The 26591-nt window shown below is 36.9% G+C and overlaps 1 protein-coding gene across 5 annotated transcripts in view; it reads right to left on the bottom strand.

Annotated features, from left to right (window-relative positions):
* Positions 1–24929, bottom strand: part of NOC3L (NOC3 like DNA replication regulator) — a 76126-nt gene extending 51197 nt beyond the window's left edge. For all 5 annotated transcript variants that reach the window (XR_011494867.1, XR_011494865.1, XM_070486929.1 and 2 more), the window contains exons 1-17: positions 24608–24929; positions 23367–23574; positions 19283–19415; positions 18367–18524; positions 17738–17791; positions 16811–16941; positions 14964–15125; positions 14684–14777; positions 11785–11960; positions 11240–11368; positions 6456–6587; positions 4409–4489; positions 4001–4101; positions 1387–1459; positions 1243–1306; positions 1087–1158; positions 548–729 (exon numbers count right to left, since the gene is read on the bottom strand). Coding sequence is in view for 3 of the 5 variants with exons in the window: in XM_070486929.1 (XP_070343030.1) it covers positions 548–729; positions 1087–1158; positions 1243–1306; positions 1387–1459; positions 4001–4101; positions 4409–4489; positions 6456–6587; positions 11240–11368; positions 11785–11960; positions 14684–14777; positions 14964–15125; positions 16811–16941; positions 17738–17791; positions 18367–18524; positions 19283–19415; positions 23367–23574; positions 24608–24616 (1959 nt within the window). In the remaining 2 variants the exon portion in view is untranslated. The remainder of the gene's footprint in view (positions 1–547; positions 730–1086; positions 1159–1242; positions 1307–1386; positions 1460–4000; positions 4102–4408; positions 4490–6455; positions 6588–11239; positions 11369–11784; positions 11961–14683; positions 14778–14963; positions 15126–16810; positions 16942–17737; positions 17792–18366; positions 18525–19282; positions 19416–23366; positions 23575–24607) is intronic.
* Between the last annotated feature and the right edge of the window lie 1662 nt (positions 24930–26591).

Raw genomic sequence — 26591 nt, 5'->3', positions numbered from 1 at the left:
TTTCCATTGAAAAAGAAAATTGTGTTGCTTGTGGGTGTTTGGTGTATGCATTTATATATGAATTTTAAAAAGTCTGCTGGGGGACAGCCCAGTGGCATAGTGGTTAAGCCACGTGCTCTGCTTCGGTGGCCGGGGGTTTGCGGGTTTGGATCCTAGGCATGGACCTACACCACTCATCAAGCCATGTTGCGGTGGAGTCCCACAGACAAAACAGAGGAAGAGTGGCATGGATGCTAGCTCGGGGCCACTCTTCCTCAAGCAAAAAGAGGAGGATTGGCAGCAGATGTTAGCTCAGCACCATCTTCCTCACTGGGAAAAAAAAAAGTCTGCTGGAAGGACATCCACCAAATGATTAAAACGGTTACTTCTGGAAAAGGTCAACTGGGGTGGAATGTTTTGTTATTTTATGTACTTTCTGTCACCACCTGATTTTGTTACAAGTATGAACTACTTTTATAATTAAAATAATAACATAAATGGGGAGAAAAGACACAAATCAATCAAACCACTGTTGTACAGCAAGAACTTAGCTCTGTTCACTACTTACATGCATTAATATTCTGTTAATCGCTAAAATGCCAATGCTTGAATTTGGAAGAACATGAAGAGCGAGGGTACAAAGACGCTTGATGAAGGCAAGGGCTCGCTGCTGAGACACTTGCTTTCTTCGCTTAGTCAGCATGATATCAAGGCACTGAAGGACAATCTCAACACCTTCATTGGTAGCACCTAAAACAGGAGACATACCCTTCAGGGCTGTTCTTACTACTTTTTCATTATGTAACTTCACTGAACTCCAGAAAAACCAAAGATGAACTGCCGCACCTGTCCCAAATCACTTCCCTAACCAACAAAGCAGCACTATACTGCTCAAGGTATGGACTGGGTTGTACCACATCTCCAGTCAATTCCAGAAGTTCTCTCTCTCCAAGTCTTATATAAGGTTAAATACAGATGGGTGGCACAGGCAGGCCAGCATTTCATAGACCAGTTCCTAGTCCTCATTTTTCATTCACTATAATTCTGGCCACAACATATTCTTAAAAGATAAATTTTAATCAAAGACATATTATCTAACATACATACCTGCATGTAACTTGAACAACGTTTTGTAAAGATGTGTATAGAATTTCATTGGATCAATATTCAGAACATCACCTGTGAAATGACAACAAACACCAATTAGGTATGTTCAGCCTCCAAAGGTAAAGCAAACAAAACTTGATGAAGAAAATATCTTACCTTGCCCAGAAAGAATATGAAAAGCAGTCTGGACACAGTGAAGACTTTCTTGATAGCTTAAGTCCTTTAAAAAAAGGGAAAAAATTGATATTAAGAATAATTATCATTTACATCTTAAAAAGTAATTCATTAATAGTTACTTACACCAGATTCAATCAGAGTATGTAGGACTACTAATAAATCATCAAAAAATTCCACGTTTATAAGGTGAGCAAACCTAGAATCAAACAAAACTTAGTTAAAAGGTAACCTAAAAACAGAAATAAAGCAGCTAAAAATTAAGCTTGACTTTAAAACCATATTTTTAATATTCCTTATTTCAAAATGTTAGCTATGATGGGGATGATGTTGATTATTGATACTTTTCATTAATTCAGATTGGCCTTTTTGACAATTCATCCACAGTTGGACACTAAATTCAGCAGGAATATATGAGGCACTAAACGAACTAAAAATATTTCAAAAATACTTCTGCCCTAAGGAAGAAGTTGCTAAGAGCAAGCAACTTCCCCCAAGGAAAGTTTATCAGGTGTCCAGATCTGCTCTAAGTCATAAAGGAGCCAGCATCATAAGCTTCTAGGAAGAAGGGTGGCAGGCAGAGGAAAAAGGGGTATAAATCTGCTATTTATAAGAATATGGACACTATGAAAGCTTTAAAAACAAAATGGAAAGAATACTGGACCTGGAGTCTAGTTCAAGCTCTGCAATGAATTACCTATATCATCCTAGGTGAGTCACTTGACTGTCCTGGGGCTCTATTTCTGCAAATAACTGAGGTCACTCAATAGAATTAAAGAGAAAGACTCACTTGAGCTACTAAATGTCAGAGCACTCTTTTTTTTTTTAATTGCGGTAACATTGGTTTATAACATCATATAAATTTCAGGTGTACATCATCGTATTTTGATTTCTGTCTAAAGAGCACTCAACACTACAAAATATTAGGCACTGAGGTAGTTAAAGTCAGTATATCTCTTCAATATTAGTCCAAGAGCCTTTGACATTTTGTAAATCTCATAACAAGAAGGGACCTTAGAAGTGATACATTTCCCATGTGTTAGTACAATCATTTTGGGAAGCAATTTAGCAATATTTATCAAAATTTAAAATGAGCATAACCTTTGACCTGGCAATACACACACACAAATGCATGGCAATATTCCAGTGCAACACAGGGGATTGACCAAATAAAGTATTATATATCTATAAAATGGAGTATTATGAACTTAAAAACAAAAAAAGTGGACTTATACGTGCTAACATGACAAGGTACTCAGAGTAAATATTAAAAAAAAGTAAGTTACCAAACAGCATACATAGCACAATTCCATTTGTGTGAAAGAAGGCAGGAAGATACTTACATACATATATAGGAGAGGAACTCGCAATTTTTAAATTTTTAATAGCATTATCTGAATTTTTTTAATGAGTGTATATTATTAAAAACTTGTTTAAATAAAGGAATTGGTCATTAAAAAAACAAACACCATGAGCCAGCCCTGACAATCTAGTGCTTAAAGTTCAACATTCTTACTGCTTCAGCAGCCCGGGTTTGTTTCCTAGTCACGGAATTACACCACCCATCTGTCAGTTGCCATGCTGTGGCCATGGCTCACACAGAAGAACTGGAAGGACTTACAGCTAGGACATATAACCATGCACTGGGACTTTGGGGAGGAAAAAAAAAAGAGGAAGACTGGCAACAGATGTTAGCTCATGGTGGATCTTTCCCCACAAAAACAAACAAAAACACACCAGGTCCTGCCCAATGTAGGAACAACCCTTTCTCTTTGAACCTCTGAGCAACCTCTCTTTGAATACTTTCACTGACAAGGACCACATTAGTTTATAAAGAAAAGCATCCTATCGCCAAATAGCTCCAGTCATTAGAAAGTAATTTCTTATATGGAACAGAACTTGCCTTCTCTCTGTCAGCCACTAGTCCTATTTCTAAAGCTGTGCTGTCAAACAATGGTAGCCAATAGCCACATGTTGCTAGTGGTGCTTGAAATGTGGCTAGTCCAAACTGAGATGTGCTCCAGGTGTAAAATATACATCAGTTTTGGAAGACACGTTATGAAAAAAAGAATGCCAATTATCTCTTTAATGTTTAATATTGATTGTATGTCAAAATATTTTAGATAAACAGAATTTAATAAAACGTAATAATTTCACCTATTTGTTTTCACTTTTTCCATTTGCCTATGTAGTTCATATTACATTTCTATTGGATAGCACTGTTCTATAGGATACTACCTCAAATAATTGTGCAAAACTATCATGACAACCATTATTCTAGCTCAGATCTCCGAAAAGCTTCATTAGTGTTGATAAAATATACAAAAAAATCTATCTTAACAGGAGCAGATTACTAGGACTAAAGAAACAATGTGTGAGCTGGGTTAGAACAGACTTTAGAGTCACCTGCATGAACCACTCAAACTGTGATAGTGGGTAACCAACTACAGTGCAAAAAAGAACCAAGAACTGAGAAATAAACCCTAGGGACACCTAAAATTTACCAAGCAGAAGCAGAGTTAGTGAAGGAGATTTAAAAAATAAAAGGTTTGAGATGAGAAAAACAAAAAAGCACAGTGTTATGAACAGTTTCAAGAAAAGGCTTGTGACAAATAAAAAAGGAATGAGAACTGAGAAGGACACTAGGTCATCATTCATGAACTCTGTTTAAAATTCATCGTTACTTCGGTCTTATCTATATAGAAAGAATCTAAAAGGTGTCAACCTACACAGCCCTTACTTGGCAAGACCTTCTAGAACTGCTGGCAGGAGAGGTGACCTCTGGGCCTTCTTCAATATTCTGAAGTAGGTTACAAACACAATATTCAAAGTCTCCGTGTGCTGGCAGAAGAAATAGACAAAACGACTTTAGTATAACCTCATATACTTTCTCCTGAGTTACCATAACCATGACTTTCAAAGTCAACCTTTTAAAGCTCAACCTCAGTGTTAGGAGCTTCAACAAAACAGAATGAAGATGTACATCCTGTGATTTCATAAAAGTAGCACTGATCACATCAGTTTCTGGCACAAATAAGCCTTATGAAATAAAGCAGAATTATACAACCACAAGTTGAAACAATAAATCTCTAGTTAAAATCATTTAACAAAACATTTTGCAAGCATAAGAGAATGTGAACCTGCCTACCAGTTTAAGTTTTTTCTCAGTACTCTCTGAAGCTTCTGCCTCCCGAAGCTCTCGCTCGAGTTTCTCTTCTGCTTTCTTCCACTGAAAAGAGAGTGGAAAAAAAAGTAAGAGGACATATCACCGAATAAAAAAAGCAAGCTTCAGAGAGGCCTAATATACAAATATTATGAAACACATAGACTAATACCATAGATTGTCTATGAATACAAATATAAGCAAAAGCAAAAAAAAACACAGATAAGCAGTGTACACAAAACTTGTAACAGTGGTTGCCTCCTAGGAGGAAGGCAGAAGAATAAGAGCAGGGAGAGGCACAAAGGGGATTCCAACTCTATCACCAATGGTTTCTTTCTTCTCAAGGAAAAAAGTGAAATAAGTCTACTAATATTTGCTCAGTCTGAATGGTGGGTACACGGGATATGCTATATCATTCTCTGCAGTTTTCCATAAATTAAATTTAAAATTTTCAAAAAAGAGAAAACAGAAGAACATGCTGAATGCAGAAATAATTCTTATTGTTAAATCATCTATAACATGGAAACCACTCATTAACAATACTTCCTAAACCCATTTACATACAATGCATGAAACCAGATTCCATGTAGAAATTCAACAAAATGTTAATTTTTTTACACTTCCTTATGCTGTAAGGAATAATAAGTACACAATGGTTGCTAATCTGCCTGAGACACAGAGGAGTGAGGAACAGTTTCCTTCCCTCATCTGAAGCTGTTAAAGAGCTGCTGTTTACTGAGTCTCTGTTTCCCCACCATAGCTACATACATGCTGCTCCTAACAGACTTGTCCAACTTCTACTAGGACAGTATGGTACAAATAATTAAAATGTTTACCTTCATTTGTTTACAACTATTAAGTCTATTTTGATACTTCTGTCATGTTTTCAACATTTATTAGACATTCAAAGACAGATATTCCTGGAAATTATTTTTCGTTTTTTTTATATGCAATTTGATAACCCTAATAAACTGTCTAGAAAAGTTTTGAGAAGTGATAATAATAATGATGGTGGTGATGACAACTAATGTTTACAAAGCACACACAGTGTTATGTGCTCTGCTAAGTGCTTTGCATATATCATCTTATGTAAAACGCACAATGACCCTACGAAGTAGGTGCTATTATTAGCTCCATTTCTCAAAATAAAAAGTTTCCAAAGTCTCATAGTAAATAAACAAAGGCCGGGAATTTCAACCTAGGTTTCAAAGACAAACCAATAAAGAAATATGATTCAATTAACAACCACCCACTTTGTTGCCAACTTCACATGAATACATCCTTTCTGTTAAGGACAGAATCTGTGTATCACAATGAATCTAAGATGATCGTAAGTCATTTTATCTATTGCTCTCTTTGCCAATGAATTATCAGTTTAAACTGATTCATTAAAATATTTTTCTTAGATAATCTGTGTATGACTCCACTCACATGAGGAATTTAAAACTATGGATCAAGAACAGTTTAGTGGATACCAGGGGAAAGGTGGGGTGGGGGGTGGGTACAAAGGGTGAAGTGGTGCACCTACAACATGACTGACAAACATTAATGTACAATTGAAATTTGACAAGATTGTAACCTATCAATAACTCAATAAAAAAAAATATTTTTCTTTTCTTTTCTTTTTTTTGGTGAGGAAGATTGGTCCTGAGCTAACATCCGTTGCCAATCTTCCTCGTTTTGCTTGAGGAAGATTGTCACTGAGCTAACATCTCTGCCAATCTTCCTCTATTTTTCGTATGTGGGATGTTGCCTCAGCATGGCTTGATGAGCTGTGTGTAGGTCTGGCCCCAGGAAAGGAACCCACGAACCAAAGGCTGGCAAAGTGGAGCACACAGAGTTAACCACTATGCCACTAGGCTGGCCCCTAATTCATTAAAATATTTCTTTGCAGTAACTGAGAAAAATAAAATTCTCTAAATGTTAGATGTTACAATATTTATATTTATGATTTAACTATGATTTTTCACCTGTGCACATAATATGATTTTATTCTAAAACCAAATAAAACAAAAAAGGAAATAAATCAAACCTTTCTCTGCATTCTTGATAGAGTTTTTCTCTTTTCCTTGAAAGTCATGAACTTTTTTGGTTTATTAATGTCCTCTGTATCTTTTTTCACTTCTATTTCCTTGATTCTTAGGCACAAGAATGTTTTTAACATCTAATATTGAAGAAAACACAAATACAAAGCTTCACATTTATATTGCCCTCAAAAACTTTATATGGAAAAATAAGCATTTAACAATGTTATTCCTTTCCTTCAGGGAAAAAAAAGCTGTAAAACATCTTTTATCACATTTTACACAAAGTTCCACATCTTTTTGCTGAACATATTTCATAATTTGTATCTATGAAAGAACACCATTATTTGGTTAAACACACATAATGTTATTTTGCAGTTTAATGAGTATAGAAAGAGAGAACATATCACTTGGCATTGGTAGGTAGGATGAGAAAGAGTAGACAGACCAGAAAAAGGTTTGGACCAGAATGGGAGGAAAGGATATAAATTAGGTAATTGTAAACCAGCTTCAATTTACCAAACCAGCTTCAGTTTTTCAGTTAACAGCTCTAATTTTTTTTTTTACAGACTTTATTTTTCCTTTTTCTCCCCAAAGCCCTCCAGTACATAGTTGTATATTTTTAGTTGTGGGTCCTTCTAGTTGTGGCACGTGGGATGCTGCCTCAGTACCCAAACACCCAGGATCCGAACCAGCGAAATCCTGGACTGCTGAAGCGGAACGTGCAAACTTAACTACTCAGCCACAGGGCTGGCCCCAACAGTTCCAATCTTTATCTCTTCTTACCAGTAAAAAAATAACATGAACACTAGTGTTATTAATTTTAAGACAACTTATTTTCCTTTAAGCCATAGTTCTCCAACTTTAGTAAACATCAGAATCACCTGGAAGACTTGTTAAAACACAAATAGCTGAGCCCCATCCCCAGGTTCTGATTCAGTAGGTCTGGAGTGGGGCCCCAGAATTTATAGTTCTAACTCCCATGTGGTCCAGGGACCACAATGAAAACTATTGCTTAAGCCACTCACAAATTCAGATACTAATTTGGAAATTGGTGTTTTGTGTGTTACAGCAACCATCCACACATACAGACAAAAGAGGTTTAAAATTCAGTATTTTCTCTGGAAGAAATCACTCTACTGACTTCCTGCAGTCACAGCAGCATTCCTGGAAAAAAAATCAGGACTACAGCTTCATCTTCCAATATGTACGTATGGAAGAAAGCTGAGTATTTCAGATTAGAGGGCTTAAAGCACAGAACGAAAACAAGGAGGAAGGAAGAACTAAAAGCATACACAGCGAACGTGAAGTCATCCTAGGTATCAGAAAGAGCAATTACGAATATTTCGTAGGCATTCTGTATGCTCATAAAATATTACCCATAAATGAAAAATAATTCCAAATTAAAGAATGTGGCATTTGGTCCACTAATCCTTGGCAAGCAAACCAAGAATACACGAGGAAAAGTAGTCTCTTCGATAAATGGACTGGGAAAACTGGCTATCTACATGTAGAAGAACAAAAATTGGACCCTTATCTTATACCACTCACAAAAATTATCTCGAAATAGATTAAAAACTTAAAAATAACACCTGAAACTGTAAAACTCCTAGAAGAAACCATATGGAAAAGCTGTTGGACATTGGTCTCAGCAATGATTTTTGTGGATATGACATCAAAAACAGGCAACAGAGGCAAAAATAAACAAGTGAGACTACATTAAACTAAAAAGCTTCTGCAGAGCAAAAGAAACCGCCAACAAAATGAAAAGGCAACAGAATGGGAGGAGATATTTGCAAACCATACATCCAATAAGGGGTTAATATCCAAAATAAATAAGGAACTCACACAACTCAATAGCAAAAAACAAAGAATCTGATTAAAAAATGGGCAGGGGCTGGCCCAGTGGCGCAGCAGTTAAGTGTGCACATTCCACTTTGGTAGCCCACAGTTCACCAGTTCGGATCCTGGGTGCAGACATGGCACCACTCGACAAGCCATGCTGTGGCAGGCGTCCCACATAAAAAGTAGAGGAAGATGGGCACGGATGTTAGCTCAGGGCCAGCCTTCCTCAGCAAAAAGAGGGAGACTGGCAGCAGATGCTAGCTCAGGGCTAATCTTCCTCAAAAAAAAAAAAGAAAAAATGGGCAAAGGACCTGAACAGACCTTTCCCAAAGACATCCGAACGGCCAACAGGTATATGAAAAGGTGCTCAACAGCACTAATCATCAGAGAAATACAAATCAAAATCACGAGATAGTATCTCACACCTGTTAAGATGGTTATTATAAAAAAGATAAGAGATAAGTTGTTTATGAGGGTGTGAAAAGAAAGGAATCCTGTACAGTGTTGGTGGGACTCTAAATTGGTGCAGCCATTATGAAAAACAGTATGGAAGTTCCTCAAAAAATTAAAAATAGAACTACCATATGATCCAGAATTCCCACTTCTGGCTATTTATCCAAAGGAAAATCAATCACTGCCTCAAAGAGATATCTGCACCCGTGTCCACTGCAGCATTATTCACAGTACCCAAGATATTGTGTACTTGAAATTTTAAATATTCTCACCACACACAAAAACAGGTAACTATGTAAGGTGATGGATGTGTTAATTAACTTTACTGTGGTAATCATTTCATAATGTATATACAAAATCATCACATTATATTCTTTTTAAAAAAATTACATTGTACAACCTAAATATGTATTCAAAAAAATCCCCAACATATTAAAGAACACAGTTTATATTCCAGCTTCACTAAAATGAAAGTTTCTCTATGGCTCAGTTTCATGTTTAAGCCTTATTATCTGACCACTCTACAATTCTGAGTAAAGACACTAAATATATTCTCTTACTTAAACCCAATATTTATCATTTTAGTGGTTCAACTGAAATTATCAGCTTTGAGGAATGAAAGGGATTTGATGGCAAAGAAAGACTTTGAAGTTAGGAAACAAAACAGAGTAGAAAATATCACCTTAACAATCAAAACTATATGACCAAAACTAAAGTTAATAAAAATATCTAAGACCCAAATGAAGAAAATTATAAAACTTCACTTAAGAAGGTAAAAGAAGCCTTAAACAAAAAGCAAGATGTATGATATTCTTAAGTAGAAAAAAATCAATTCTGTAAATATTTTAATTCTCCCACATTAACCTATACATTGAATCAATGCCAGTTAGATTCTCTGTGTGTACTATTTGGGGATGGGGAAGTAAATTTTGATTCTAAATTCCTTCTGGAATAATATATACAAAAATAATTTAAAATATATTGGAGGAAAAAAAAAGAATGGTCCATGGCTTTTATCAGTTATCTCCATTTTGATCAGCATCATCCTACCAGATATCCAAATATACTACAGATATACTGTATTCTACAGATATAAGGCTACAATAATTAAAATAGTATATTTTAGGGAACTAACTAAATCAACAGAAGAGCTCAAAAATAAAATTTTGTGTTGGAATTTAGCATATAATAAAGGCAGCATTTCAAATCAGCAGCAAAAAGAAGATGGTATTGAAATAACAAATTACCCACTTTAAAAAGTATCTATTATTAGCTCTGCACTCATACCATACACAAACAAAAAGATGTCAAATGGATTAAATATTTAAATATAATATTAAACATAAATATTTAAATATAACTAAAACTCTTCTGCAAGGAAAGAATCTATAATTCTTAGGATTGAGGCAGTTCTATGAACGACAAAAATACAGCCTCACATACAAGTGGAAAAAACGTGACAGCAGACTAAAATGTAAAACTTCTATAAAGCAAAAAGACCACAATACAAAATTAAAAGATAGAACAACAAACAAATATTTGCAAGTTACATATCAGACTTAATCTCCTCAGGACGCAATGTGACATGAAGACCCACACACAGCTGCTGTTTCTTTTGTTCACTATGTTGTCCCCAGGACCTAGAACATACCTAGTACACAGCTAAATTTATCGAAATGAATAAATATAAAAAAATTATTACAAGTCATTAAAGAAAGACAAATACCTGAGGAGAAAATCTGGCAAACAATACAAGGTAAAAAGTTCAAATGACTACTAAATGCATGAAAGTAAAACCTCACTAATAAAGATGTGAAAACAAAAAATACACATATAATACATAATTTTTTACCTACCAGACTAACAAAAATTAAATAGTAAAAAATATTCAGTTTGGGGTAGGTTGTAGGGAAATGACAGTCCTATCACTAGTGGGAACATAAGTGATAAAATGTTTTTGAAGGACAATTTGGCATTATCTCTCAAGTTTTTAAATGTGTATACTGCTGGACCTAGTATCCACACTTTAGAAATTTAACTCACAGAATATTCACACAAGTATGAAAAAATAATAGAGCCAAAATGTTCTCTTCCTTGCTGACTATAACAGCAGAAATATAAAAACAACTAAGCTATCCATCAATTGGGGGCCATATATTCACATAATGGAATAGGATGGCAGACATTAAAAAGAATAGGATAGTCCTCCACATAAGCCCACAATATATAAAATGAAAACAGCTCCAGAATAGTTTCCATAGTATAAACTCATTTTTTATTTTAATATATAAACAAGCATATATTTCTACATCTGCACAGAAAATATCTAGAAGGATACACACCAAAGTGTTAAGAGTGGTTACATTTGGGTAGGTGAGTACTTTCACTTTCTACTTTATATACATCAATAAAGAATAAATTCCTCATAACAACTGAAAATTCACTTTGTAATTTAAAAACAAATAAAATGTAAAGTAAGAAAGGAAAGGCTTACCTCTGGCCTAACTTCATAATTTCTGCCCTTCACAAAACCAGAAATCACTTTAATTACACCAAGGGAAGCTTGGCCTAATTTATCTTGTTTGAAGAGTTTCTTTACTGCCTCACAACACATTTCAGATATCTGAAAAATAAAATGTTACACTAAACCAGTGTTTCTCAACCTCAGCACACTGACATTTTGGGTCAGATCCTACTTTGTTGTGGGGGGCTGTCCTGTGCATTGTAGGATGTTTAGGAGCCCCCCTGGCCTTTACCCACTAGATGCCAGTAGTAACACTCCCCCATTACCACAGTCGTAACAATCAAAAACGTGTGCAGACACAGCCTAACAGTCCCTGGAGGGCAAAAGTGCCTCCTGCTCAGAACCACCACACTAAACTCATGTTCAAATAATTTTTCTTAGAGAGAGTATTCAATGAAGTGACCCTATTTCAGCAATAAATAATAGCTCTAAAAGAATTTTGAGAGAAAAAAAATAATCACATGGTCTATAATTTCTGTTAAGGACAACAGCAACAATCATTTAGAGCAACCCACCAATTTTGACACATCATTCATGAGAGGGACAATCAATACAATGATGTTGTTGTGAAAGTTGAAATGAGGTAGTGCCACCAACAGCTCACAGAGGCTCTTCACAGCCACTTCTGCCAGTCCTTTGTATGCCTTTAAGGAAATTACATTACTTTTCTTCAGCTTCCTTTGCTTCCAGTCTAATAAAAGATAACAGTAGTTATTCTTTTATTCATTGGTGAAAACTTCAACTAATTAGCTTTCTTTTACAGTAATATGCAATGATATGAAAATTCAATACGCAACACAATTCTTAAATATGAGTTGTGTCTACTGTTGACACAAGTACAAATGTTGTCTTTGAAATTTGTCTACCATCTCCACCCTCTTGACTCTAACCACAATTACAAGAATCTTGGCTTTCCATATATTTGAAAACATATATCATTATGGGCCAGCCCCAGTAGCCAAGTGGTTAAGTTCAGCACACTCTGCCTTGGTGGCCCATGTTTGGTTCCTGGGTGCAGACCTGCACTATTCTGTCAGTGGCCACATTGTGGCAGTGGCTCACATACAAAAAGAGGGAGATTGCTAACAGATGTTGGCTCAGGGCAAATCTTCCTCAGCAAACGTAAATAAATAAATAAATAGAAGTTACATCAATCAATGAAAAGGGTCTGTGGGGTAAGAAAGGGCGGGGGGGGGGGTGTCAGGGAGTGGATACCTTAAAGGAATCCTTGGGCTGGGCTCTACCAAGGCTTTCCCCAAAACACTAGATTATAAGAAGCCTGGGTTCAAATCCTAGTCATCCATTAATTGGCTGGTGAACATAAATAAGTTCTAAACTCTCTGAGCTCCAGTTTCTCCTTTTTTTTCAAAAATCCCAAGAACCTAAAATATCATTTCTCCTGACTTCTAGCTGATGTTCACTGTGGTATCTTTACCCAGGAGGTCCAGAAGAGATTTAAATTCTCCTTCAAAATAACCAAAGATTCACAGTAACTCTTTTCTAGAAATTTCTACATACATAGTGTTACCATAACACAGCATCTTGATTATGAAAATATGCTGGTTTTTCTAAAGTTCAACACCTCCCTCTGCATCACCCCGCCAGAGATGAGAGAGTATGGATGATAGTATCTTTATTTTAAAGTTGATTCTCATATATATGATTTTTCCCCAAACAGACTGTATTCACTATAAGAAAGAACCATATCTTCTATTTACTTAAAGTTAACAAGACTTCAAATTGGACAGATGAATGGATAAACAAAAGGTGGTGTATACATACAATGGAATATTATTCAGTTTTAAAAAGGAAAGAAATTTTGACACATGCTACAACAAAGATGAATACTGACAACATTATGCTAAGTAAAATAAACTAGTTACAAAAGGACAAATATTGTATGATTCCACTTATAATATGAGGTTCCCAGAGCAGTCGAATTCCTATTTAATTCAAATTAGTAGAATAGTGGATGCCACAGGCTGGGGAAAGGACGGGATAAGGCGTTACTATTAAATACTATTAAATATAATAGTATTTATATCTGTTAATGTTTAATAGTTATAGAATTTCAGTTGAGGAAGAAAAGGTTCTGGAGATGGATGGTGATGATGGTTGTATTAACACCGGATTTACATAATGCCACAGAACTGTACACTTATAATAGTTAAAATGATAAATTTTGTGTTATATATATATTTTACTATGATTTTTTTTAAAACTTAAAGACTTTGTAATGGCTCAATCTGCTTAGAAAAGGCCTACACCTGCATGATCCAATACAGAGGCCACTAGCCACATGTGGCAATTGAGCACTTGAAATGTGGCTAACCCAAATTTAGATGTGCTGCGTGAAATACATACCAGATCTAGAACCTAGTACAAAAAAAGAACATAAGCTATCTCACTAATTTTTAGAATTGATTATATGCTGAAATAATAATTTGGATATATATATAATTTACTATTAAAATTAATTTCATTGCTTTTTACCTTTTTTTGGTGTGGTTACATTTTTTTAAATGACATACGTTATGTGTCTCACGTTACAGTACTATTGGATAGTGCCAGTCTACATAAAGCTCCCAGGCCTTAGAATAAATGCTAGTAAGTGTGTTACAGTTGAGATGCCAGAGCATAGAATCAATATCCAAGCCATCCACCTGCACGTCCACTACACTCCACCACCTTTATGCTCTTATTGGGCCAAAAGATTCAGCAGTCCTGTTCCAGCTGAGATGGCAGCTGGGTAATCCCTAAGCCCAGCACTAAGTAAAGGAGCCCAACTGAGTCAAGTGAAAGCACCTGGCCTAGGCAATTGACTCTCTTCCCCTTTCATGCCCAAATTTTCTGTATGCCCTTCTTTTTCTGAACAAAGAGAAAGAGAACAAGAGTTTGATAGAAGAGGTTATCATCCTGAATGACTGACTCATAAGTCCATTTTCAAGGCACTCATTACATCCATTTCAAGTTATCCTTCTCTCCTGACTAGCCCTTCCGAATAAAAATAAAGTAGAATAAATTTCAACTACTGATGAATTCAAGAAACATACAACTACTTACTAGATAAAGGACTGCAACAATACTACTAAGAGCTGATAAAATATAGTACCTAGTACAAGCTAGGCACAGTTCTAAGTGCTTTATATTATAAATTCTAACAATAATCTTATGAGATAAGTACTATTACTATTCTCATTTTATAGACAGAAAAAAGGAGGCACAGAGAGATTAAGTGATTTGCCCATCACATAGGTATTAAGTGGTGAGCCAGGATTTGAACCAGGAAGTCTGACTCTAGATTTGCTCTTGACATACACCATACTGACTCTCAATACACAGCACAGAATATAGAATTCACCTTCCTGACCAAAACTAAGTATGTTACATACTTTTAAGATATGTTTAATATACCTTTAACCATTTGCTCCAGATTTTCCAAATAAAATTTATATTGGCTAACCAGGCCTTCCTCAAATTCTCTTAACTTTTGGGTTTCTTTGCGTATCTGAAAAAGACAAAAAAGATCAGTCATATTTTAAAATCAAAACATTGAAATCCTTAAATTAGCACAGAATGGGAGTGCCCAGTATATGCTCAGTCTTATAAAAACAAACAAAAAAACTCTATTTCTCCCATCTCTAGCTCTCCAAATTTTCAGTTTATTTTGTATAGTATTTATATCTAGCATTACCTTGGTAGATTTTTCTGCTTCTGTGAGGGGTCGTATTTTATATGAAGGAGTGATGTCTTTAAATAACTCCATCAGAGAAACTATCACCAGCTTTCGAACAGTAACAGCCACATCAGGATCCTGTTCCACCAACATGGAACGTAATTCTTTCAATTTTTTAATCTGTTAAAGAAATAACTTGTAAGGCTAGAGAAACTATGGCAAAACAATTATGAACAAAAGACAACAGCCTCATATCTCGTATAATAAACAGAATTCATGAAATGACTCAGAGTCTAGTCAAGCTACACACAATTTAGATACTGCTCACATTACCAACATATATATCACTAAAGTTATAAGTTAATCATATTTTGTTAAATAAGTAGTTATAAAAAATAAAGATTTAGAAAAACAGTTTAAATTTGTTAATTTATCTATTTTTAGAAATTCTTTTGTCACTGGGTTTTCTTAAAGCTTGTGTGTCCTATTTCCCTAAAATACTTTCTGAAATATATTATATACACCAATCAAATGTATTAATCACATATACATGAATTAATCAGGAATTAAATATAATGTATCCACATAACTTTTAGCTTCAACAAGACTCATACAAAATCATTTGTATGATGTAATGTAGAAGTGAAAAATTGGTTTCAACAAATGTGCTTGCTTTGATGAACTACTATTGCCTGCTGAAGCAATATCTTAACAAGCAATGCTCTGGTTGGTTAGCAATGTTGGCCACAGTAGGGAATAGGACAAATAGGCCACCACCTATTTGCCATCTCTAACTTGAATGAAATAAGCAAGAGGCTCCAGAGTTAGAAGACCTGGGTTCCAACCTAGTGGCTATTAAAATCTAGAACAAATGCCTTGACTTTTTTAAGGCTCAATTTTTCAGGTGTAAAAAGAGATCAATAGCATTTGTCTCTATGATTGTACAATGATTAAATGAGATAATACAGGTGAGAAACATTCCAAATTCCCCTCCCCAATCCTGCTCCAGATCTTCCTCTCATTTTATTAGAAAAGGACAAATACTACTCCAAAACATACTCCATGAAATTTTTTCTACAAATGTAAATAATCTATTTCATCATTCAATAAATAAATATTTGTCACACTAGGATGCTGGGGACACCAATATAACAAGAATATTAGTACCACTTTATATGACTTCATGTATATTTTACCATTTAATCCTCATAACAAAGTTTTAAAATAGGTACCTACCCCTTGTAGAGATGAAGAAAATGAGCCCTAGGTAAAACTTACCCAAGTCTAACAGATAGTACTTAGCGGAGCCAAGACTGAACCTCAGGTTCCTTGAGTCCATGTTATAACTATCACCACCTTCACCACTGTACCTATGGCCCATTGGCAATTCATTATAACTCTCTGGTCTATTTCACTTAAAATGTTTTCCACTTACAAGCATTCCTGAACTAATCTCATTGACTTTTGTGTAGCATGTTCTTTATTAAAAATTCTATAGATCAGTCAAGCAAATTTGTAAGTAGGTTCCTCTTCCCAAGTACAATTAATTTTCACACTTACCACTTTTAGAGTTACAACAGTAAACCCAATTTCTTCATTTAGAGATGAAGAAAATAAGACTCAGAGTTTAAGTGACTTCTAAGATCACAGAAGAAATTAAGTTCAGACATAGGATTAGGCTAAGATTCTGTCTACTCTCTTATTCTAACTCAGTTACTATGTTTTGTTAATGCTTTTCCTTTTTGTGTGTGCTTGTAAGTAGTAAGTAAGTAACAAGAGAATTGTAAGTAACAAGAGAATCTTAAAATATTAGACATGTACACCATATCTAATATAAAGAGCCTAAAGAAATTAATACTACTTACATTACTTTCAGGATCTGATAATATGGCAGATGCCAAGGCTGCAATATGCATTTTCTTCTCTTGTAGTTTTTTCTTTCTCTCAGTTAAATGTTCTTCTAATGTCAGCTCTCGAACAGGATCTTCAATTATCTCTGAAACAGATTAGGTTTCCTCTCTTAAATGTTCCTTTATTTACAAGTATCCAAGAACTTTAATTAATAAAATAATTTTCTTGTAGTAATAGATCATAACAATGATAGGTAACTTTTACTGAGCACTTGCCATGGGCCAAGATTACTACTTATTGTCCTCTCAAAAATCATCTGAGACAGGTACCACCATTAGCCCCACTCTGTAGATAAAGAAACTGAGACAAAGGAAAAGTAACTTCCTTAAGTTCAAAACCTGGCAGATATGAGATTCAAACTGAGGCAACCACTATGCTGGTAAAACCAGAATAATTCCTATTAATTAAGAGAAAAGGCAATCTAATTTAATTTTTTAAAAAGTACAGAATATTCTCATTTGTTTTCAACTCTATACAGGCCTTTGAACTACACAAAATATTTCCACTTTAAGAAATTTATAAGGAACTAGATTAATAAACACACAAGCATAATCCATAATGAGCCTACGAAGGATGACCAAAAACAGTTAAACAGCTGAACTATAATCTCATCTACACTATTAATGAGGTTTGCTAAGCCAAACTAAAATTTAACCATCTTATTCTATCACAGACTCTAAACCAATATAATTTCAAACAAAAGAACAAGTTTAACTTAGATTAGAACTGTTCTAGCTATTAGAAACCAGCATCCAATTATCTAAAATATATATAAAGTATAAAAGCTCTAAGAAAGAATCAAAATTATTTCATACCACAAAATGCAAAAAAATGTAATTCTCAATTAACAATTTACTAACTATAAAGATGTATCGCATTACCTTCTTCAAGTTCCACCTCTTCTTGATCCTCTTCATCTTGGTTACTGTCAATCACTATATAAAAAATATATCTATTAAAAATGTGACAGTACATTTTAGTGGCAAAACTACAAAGAAAAGCAGGGACATCATTACCATAAAACTTGGGAAAGTAGTTACTTCTATGAGGAGGGAGCAAATCAGTGATTGAGGGGAGCACAAAGCAAGTTTCTGGGTGCTGGCAGTATTTATTTCTGGGTGTGTTTTTTGTGATAAACCACATAACTTGAAATCTTTGACTTCTGGACTTTTCTGTGTGTTTTATTTCATAAGAAAAAAGATATATGTTAAGAAAAAAACGCTAAAAAAGGATGACTAAGATGCCCTAATTTTAGAAACAAGAGAATTTGGTAAAAGAAAATCACATTAACATCATAGGCTTCAGTTTGTACTCGCAGTACAATGGACACTTGAGATAATCATCTGTTTTTCTGGCCAAAATCATCAAGTTTGCTATATGACTAACTGCAGCTACCCCTATTTTGTAGATATGGGTAAAAGTCAAAATAAAATTAAATTTTGAATGGAAAAAAATGTGACATTAGTAAGGAGCTAAAATTTTAACCAATACACAGGCTGATTAGATTCACCTGGCTTCTCCCTGGTCTGTGGGATTATACCACTTTTATCTTTGATAGGAAGCAAGTGAATCAATTCCTTCTCTGGTGCAGTTTGCAGAGCTCTTGGTATTTTTTCATATTTTTCTATAATGTGCTCACGCTTTCGTTTCTTGACATGAACAGGCTCACTGCAAAAAAAGAAATTTAATTTTCAGTTTTAATATATTTAAAAAGGAACCTAGAGACCTATCATTTAAAAGTACATAAAAATTAACTCCTAGCCAAACCTCCAATAGGTATATAGATTCTAGCACCTAGACCAGGCACATAGCAGGCACTCAAACAGTAAGTAAACAAATGAATTGTATCATCTACCACAAAGAACCAAACTATGGCTTCATCTAGTTTTCCCTTTAGATGCAAAATAAAGGTGAAAGTTAAAGCAGATTCTTTTTAAAGAATATTCCACAGACCCAAGGGTGACATCATGCTACTTTACCTCAAAAACCTTCAGAGCATAGTATGGATTCAGGAGTTAAAAAGATCTAAGTTTAAATTTCAGATTCACTACTTGTGATTGTGGGGAAGTATCAGTTTCCTCTCTGTAAATGGGAATAATACCTACTTAATAGGGGAACAAGGATTGAGATCACAGCCATAAAGAACTCAGGACTGTTCTGCCAATTCTCCAGAGAACAGCATTCTTCCCCCATGCACTCCACTCACTGTTCAGACTCAAAAGAAATAAAGATGGACGCTAAATAAAATCAGCTTGTTTTATTCATGAACTTCCTTTATTTAGACGATAAACTGAATAACAGGGTTTACTCTTTGTTAACGCTGCTTTCACAGCTGAACGTCTTGCACTAACCACCCAAGTAACATTCACAACAAAGTTTTTAACACTGAAAGGATGTGAATCACTATAATCTAAACGAAGTAGTACCTTGAAGAAAGATCTCTTGTTAGAAAAGATGCTCTTTGTCCTAAATCCTTCATTAACTGTAAGTCATCTTCATCCATCATATCTAAAGGAAGGGCTTCCTCTTCTTCCTCCTCTTCCCTCTCAATCCTTTTACCTGTTCCATCAGAAAGATATCAGCAACAAGTATTAGCGATATAGAGCTCTGCACTTTTATGTCTATAATAGGAAAGGCTTATGTTTTTCTAATACCTTAGCCCAGTGTTTCTAAATGGGAGCACTACTGACATGTTGAGCTAAACAACTGTTTGTGGGACTGGGGTGTCCTGAGATAAGCAAAATGCTAGCATCTCCGACCTCTGAAATTAAATGCCAGGAGCCTTCCCAGGTCACTGAAACAACCAAAAAATAAGTATCTCCACACATTCCGCAATGTCTTTCCGAGCATTTGAGAACCAATAGCTTAGCCCCTTAGCTCCTTCTGATCTCCAATGACTTTCACTTCCACTCCACTTCAGCCACTCCCTCCAAGGGCCACATCCCAAACCTTGGTGCTCACCCCATTCTCCTAGCACAACGTTCTGTCCTTCCACCTCTCATTCAGTTACTTCCACTGCACTGCTTTGACCAAATATATAGGCCTTCAATCCTTTGACCACTCTACTTTCTATTTACCAACATGTTCTCCCTTCACTTAAATTGCATGGCTATCACGTCAACCACCCTCTTGCCAATATCCTCAACTCCTTTCCCTTCTACAGGTCTGGCACTCACATTCAACAAAACCCCAACTACTAATCATTATAATTTCTCTCTCTGTCCCTTGCTCTTTCTCTTCTCTGTCTCTTTCTCTTCTTTAATAAAAAAATGAACACCAACCAAGTGCCAAGCACATCCTAAGTGCTAAGGATTCAACAATGAACAAGAGAACCTCAGCATCTTCCCTATCAGAAGTTAGAATTCTCCTTGACTCTAAAAACACTCGTAAGCATTGCTATATAAATGTACACACTGCATAGAATGGAATTCCTATCTACTTTAAATCAGCCTGCTATTTCTCAAAACTGACCAGCATTTGGTTTATTTCGCTGGACAACTTCCTCTCTTCCCTAGAGTACCTTTTCAAATCTTTTTTTTTTTCTTTTTTTGAGGAAGATTAGCCCTGAGCTAACTACTGCCAATCCTCCTCTTTTTGCTGAGGAAGACTGGCCCTGAGCTAACATCCATGCGCATCTTCCTCTAGTTTATATGTGGGACGCCTACCACGGCATGGCTTGCCAAGTGGTGTCATGTCCACACCCGGGATCCAAACCGGCGAATCCCGGGCTGCCGACGCGGAACGTGTGCACTTAACTGCTGCACCACCGGGCCGGACCCTTTTCAAATCTTTTATCCACCATCACACTTCCAACCTCATCACCTACCTCACTTCATAATCATCAGAGGACCTAGTTTCGTGTATCACTGAGAAAAGAAAAGCTATAAACTAGAAACTCCTTCAATTCCCCCACTGAATTCAACAGTATTTGCATCTATTTTTTCCTTTTTCCCTCTCATAACATTGGAAGGGGTGCCTCTCCTCCTGTGCTCTGGTACCAAAACTCTTGGCTTCTCTTGCCTTGTTCTATCATTTCAGCCCACTCTCCCCTGTATCTTTAAACTCTCCAATCTACTGACTTCTTCATATTAGCATTTTAAGATGGTCAAGTCATTTTCCAGTGGGTAATTTGTCAATATCTTACCAAAACTTAAAATGCATTCTATTACTGGTTAAATAAACTTCCATTCAAGGGGAAAATATGCAGCTGCCAAAAAAAAAACCCTGAAGAAAGTAGGAAATGATGATAATCGTATCATTTGCTGCACAGACCTTGTAATCATAGAGACAGAAGATAGCTCTACCTCAGTCTTAACAGCTGTATAGTATTTCACCATATGTATACAACATTTATATTATTTAATAATTCCTAGGCTGGCCTCATGGCCTAGTGGTTAACTTTGGTGCACTCTCCAGCCCAGGTTTGGTTTCTGGGCACAGACCTACACCACTCATTGGAGGCCATGCTGTGATGGTGATCCACATACAAAACAGAGGAAGACTGGCATAGATATTAGCTCAGGGCAAATCTTCCTCAAGCAAAAGAAGGCAGATTGCCAACAGATGTTAGCTTAGGGCAAATCTACCTCAGGGGGAAAAAATAAATCCTTGGTGATGGGTATTTCGATTATTTTCAGGTTTTGATGGTGGTGGTGGTGTTTTTTGAGGTTTTTTTAAGCTATCATAGTGTTGCAATAAACATGCTTGGGCATATATATATATTCCTGGAAATTTTTCCAAATATAATTATAGGATGAATTCTTAGCAGTAGGATTGTTGGATCAAAGGAAAGTCTATTTCTTTTTTTTTAATCCCTCCTGTGATAACTTATATGAGTTTATAAATATATATTTTTTCCTTTTTTACTCAAATAGTGTAAAGTACATCATACATGTGGTGATAGCCTATAATTTCAAGTGAGTGAAAGCTTCAATACACACTACTTTCCACCTTGTTTTTTAAGATTAACAATTTATTTTGTAGACTAGTTCATGTTAGAACATAAAGAGTTTCCTTCTTTCTTAAAACACTTTTCTTTTGACTTCTAAGACACTGTACAATTCTGGTTTCTTCCCAATTCTCAGGCTCTTCCTCAAATGCCATTATAGGTTTTTCTTCCTCTACCCATTCCCTAAATGCTGGGGTTTCTTAAAATTCTGTTCTAAGTTCTCTTATTCTCATGCTACAGTCTCAATAGTGATTTCACCTAAGTCTAAGGCTTCAATTACTATACGCTGATAACTCCCAAAACTAATCTCTCTAACCTAGATCTTTCACTTGAACCTTATACTCTTACACCCAACTGCCTGATAGACTTCATTTAGATGCTCAAGATGTAAGAATGAAGAAATCTTTTGCCTTTAATATGTAGTTATTAACACAGCACGCTTTTTAAATTCTACTTAAATTTAGATGGAAGAGATCTTTAAAAAAGCATCTAACTCAACTATATCTTTTTTTTTTTTTGGTGAGGAAGATTGGCCCTGAGTTAACACCTGTTGCCAATCTTCCTCGTTTTGCTTGAGGAAGATTCTTGCTGAGTTAACATCTGTACTAATCTGCCTCTCTTTTATGTGGATGTCACCACAGTGTGGCTTGAGGAGTGGTGCTAGGTCCGTGCCTGGGATCTAAACCTGTGAACCCTGGGCTGCTAAAGCAGAGTGCATGAACTTAACCGCTACACCACTGGGCAGCTGCCATCACATTTTTTTACAGAGGAAGTACCTGGAGATTAAGTGACCAACTAAGGCCACATGCTAGTAAGTAACAAAAGCAACAAACGAGAGAGAAAAGTCCAAGTTTCCTGACTTCCAGTCCAGTGACCTTTTATATGTCACGATAATATGCTGCCAAGGGATCAAAGTAAACAGGTCAGGATTAAGAGAATGAGATGGACATGGGAAGACTGACTAGTCACATATAGTCAAATACGAATACCCTGAAAGGACTAGTAACATTGTAAAAGAACTGGTTTGACTCAAAATGGTCACATCCCTTACTTGTTTTGAGTACTTGGAGTTTTTGGATGGTTTACAAACGAATAACCCTGACAATTACAGCCCAATTTCACTTCAAGTTTCCAACTGAAAAGAAAGCCAGAAGTTTAGAAAACTAAGTGAACCTTGGCAACACTGTGAAGAATGCACCAGAAAAAAGCCATGTTCTTACCTTTGCTAAGTGCCAGTGAGTGGGAAAGTGGCAGCACTAGCATGCTGCCCAACACGTATTTATATGGCTACTTTGGGTTTATTTTCCCAAGTATTAAATCTTCAGATTTGCTTTCTAGATAAACTAAAAGCAGAGGCTAGCTCTTTTTCGCAATGAATGCTATATTGAAATGTTTCCTCACACTGACTGTGATAAAGCATATAGGACTACTATCCTTACCTACCCTTAGGAAGATCTGAGAACAAGAAGAGTGGTTACTAGAAAGCAATGTTATTTCATGAAGAACATTTCGGAACAAATCAACGAAAACTAGAGCATTTCCATGAATGCTTTCAAAAGTACCTGGTCGTTTTCCCTTTGGGTCCTCCAATGGAATCGGTCTCTTAGACACAGCATCTTTTACAGCTTGTCTTAGTTTCCTTTGTTCTTTTCGGTACTTCTTGAGAGTGCTTTGTTGTTTAAATTGCTTATTTTTTAGCTTGTTTTCAAGTTTGACTTTACTAGTTTTTAGCAACTTCCGAAAGCTTGGGATCTGTTTTTTATTTCTTCTCTAGAAAACAACAACAGAAGGAGCACTGCATACCCAGAAACATAAATGATGTTATTTTTAAACTCAGGTTAAAGAGCATTGATTATAAATTTTGTTAAACCAATTCTACAATTTTAATATCTCATAGCCGTGGATCTTGCATATAAGAGCTAAAGCCAAACTATAGCATTAATCCTACAGAATGGCACTAGAGTATCAGTTATTCAACTAAGAGTCTTCCTGCGACCAGAATCCACAGCTGCTCAAAAAGGGTCTAAGAACCCAAAAAAAGGTTACGAACCACTGATCTAGCGGTAAATGGTTATTCAAGCCTAGCTTAACACCTGTAGTTTGGCATATTCAGAGCAAAATGCTGCCTGTCGTTAAAATAACAAGTGACATTTATATAGTTCTTTAGTGTTTACAAAATGCTCCAATATCCTTGTTACCTCCAACAGCCTAGTGAAGCAGTAATTGCTGTTACTCTCACATTACTGATAAAGAAGCTAAGGCTCAGAGAGATTGTGACTTGTCAAAGATCCCTAAATTAAGGAGGGCAAAAGTGAATTCCACTCTTTGGATTCCAATTCTTGCTGGTGACCCCTCATTCAGAAATCCAAATTCCAGCTCTAATTTTCAGTGAGAACCGGAGCAAATCACTTACTTTCTTATCTTCTTATTCTTTCGGGGGGGGGAAAAATGGACTTCTCTCGAGTCCTATGACTCATAAACTCACCGAGGGTAGGACCCTGCTTATCATATTTAAAATAAAGGGCTCAAAAGATGATCTTGAAGAACTCGTCAACGTCCGGCATCCGATGGATACAAGGCTTGGTGATTGTATTATCGAGGCCCCCTGAAGCCAAGCGCGCGTACAGTGGGCGATGAAGGAACAGTCAGGAGGCTGACAGCTCATAGAGACAGGAAGAAGCCCGGAATCTAGGCCACCGCCCCCTACACAACAGCGAAAACCCTCCGAAAAGCTGCACCAGGCAGCGACTCTGTCAGGCAAAGGGGTCCTAAGCCGCGGGGACCGGTTTCTGAGAACACTTACCGCCTTCATCCTTAAGCCTGAAGGGAGTCCTAGCCCCAAAAGTTCACCAGGTACAGGAGTAATCCAGGAACCCCGACAGAATGACACACGTGCCGAACCCACGACACGGCGCAAGCCGGAAGCTGCAGCTAGCCCCTCCCCATCCTCCGCCGCCGGAAATGGGGGCGGGACTTCCGCACACAGGCCCCGGCGCGCGCCCTCTCGCGGTGACGGGCTCGCGGTCCTGGACCGACCGGTGACCCGGCGTGCGCGCGCCTTGCCAGGCACGCATTCCAGAACGGCCAAGGCCAAATCGGGTGGTGCTGGGGAGGCTTGCCCTTGTTTCTGAGTCTTTTGACTTTCGGCAGATTTGCTTTAAAGTCTAGAGGAAATCGGGCTCCTCCTCTCAGGACGAAAGGACTTAATCTTTTTCAATCACGTTACTGCATTTGATGCCTCTCCACTGTTAGCTTTTCTCATCTTTCTGTGATAATTACTGATTTTTGTACTGTTTTCCTTGGTAGTCTTGGGGGCAGAGAAAAGCTTATTTCTTTTGTGTAATGCTCGCCTCTCACCTGGACCTCCATGGGATCTTTGGGCATGTTTGTGGAATGATCTTCCTGCACTCAAAAGCCTATAATTTTTTTTTAAATTTATTTATTTTTTTAGATTGGCAGCTGAGCTAACATCTGTTCCCAATCCTTTTTTTTCTTTTCCTTCTCCCCGAAGCTCTCAAGGACATAGTTGTATATTCTAGTTGTGAGTGGCCTGTGGGACACCGGCTCAGCATGGCCAGAGGAGCGGTGCTATGTCTGTGCCCAGGATCCGAACTGGCGAAACCCTGGGCTGCCGAATCAGAGCATGTGAACTTGACCACTTGGCCGGGGCCTGCCTGCAAGCCTATAGTTCTTGATGTTTTATTTTGAAACACTTTTTGCCTTAATTTCAAACGTTGTTTGATAAAGAGGTACCTTACTCTCCAGCCGTGTTGCAGCAGAAGCAGCAGCAGCAGCTCCTCCTGCCCGTGGGTCCTGTCCCCACGCAGCAGCTCTGCCTGCCCATGGGTCCTGTCCCCACGGCAGCAGTAGGGGGGGCAGCAGGCAGCAGGGGCAGCAGCAGCGGCTCCTCCTGCCCGTGGGCCCTGTCCCCACGCAGCAGCCTGACTGCCCATGGGTCCTGTCCCCATGCTGGCAGCAGAAGCTCTGACTGCCCATGGGTCCTGTCCCCATGCTATTCCACACTACTCTCTAAATAAAAGAGCACTACTGCCAGATCTTGAGAGTCCAAGAAATCTTTCTTTCGACTCCTCGGCTCACCGACCCCGCATCAGTATATCAGTGTGTCTCATCTGCATTTCACTATTTTACAAATATTACCTTTGTGTAAATTCTACTGTCTGCTTAGTAATTCTGCCAAAGTCATTAATTTTAACAGGAAGATTTAGGGCATTGTAAGAGTAAGAATATATTTTTCAAAATGTTGTCTCTCAAAGACTTTTTTCTTGAGTAAATTTAAGAATTCTATTTCAGTTTATTAAAAAAAAAAGTCACGATTCTTGAGCACATCCTTGAGTCCTGACCTCGCAGTCCTAAGCCAGGAGAGATTCGAAAGATTCTGAGCTCCCTAGTGAGTGTTCATGTTAAAGAGACTGAGAAGAAACCTGCCATTTTCTGTATCCCACTTCAAATCCAAGATTCAGTTCTATCTGGAATTCTTCTTTCCCTCCTTTCCAATTCCCTAATTTCCCCATTGCTCTTTCTCCTTAAATACACACACTCTCAGAAACGGCAAAGCCTGTCCCACTGGAGTATTACTTCATCAAACAAATTGAAAACATTAGCCTGTGCTCTTCCCAAGTGCCTGAATTCCTTCCGAAATAGCAAGTTATTTGTGGTCACTCCCATCCTCAAGCCTTCCCTCTTGTCTCTCCAAGGGTGAGGCATCGCCATTTCAGTTCAAAACCAACTTCTCCCAACTTCATCATACTCCTGTATGGCTGGCTAAT

This window comes from Equus asinus, chromosome 2, assembly GCF_041296235.1.
Source record: "Equus asinus isolate D_3611 breed Donkey chromosome 2, EquAss-T2T_v2, whole genome shotgun sequence".
In the NCBI taxonomy this organism is placed as follows: Eukaryota; Metazoa; Chordata; class Mammalia; order Perissodactyla; family Equidae; genus Equus; species Equus asinus.
Note: the sequence above shows the minus strand (reverse complement) of the source record. Positions and strands in the feature narration are given on the sequence as shown.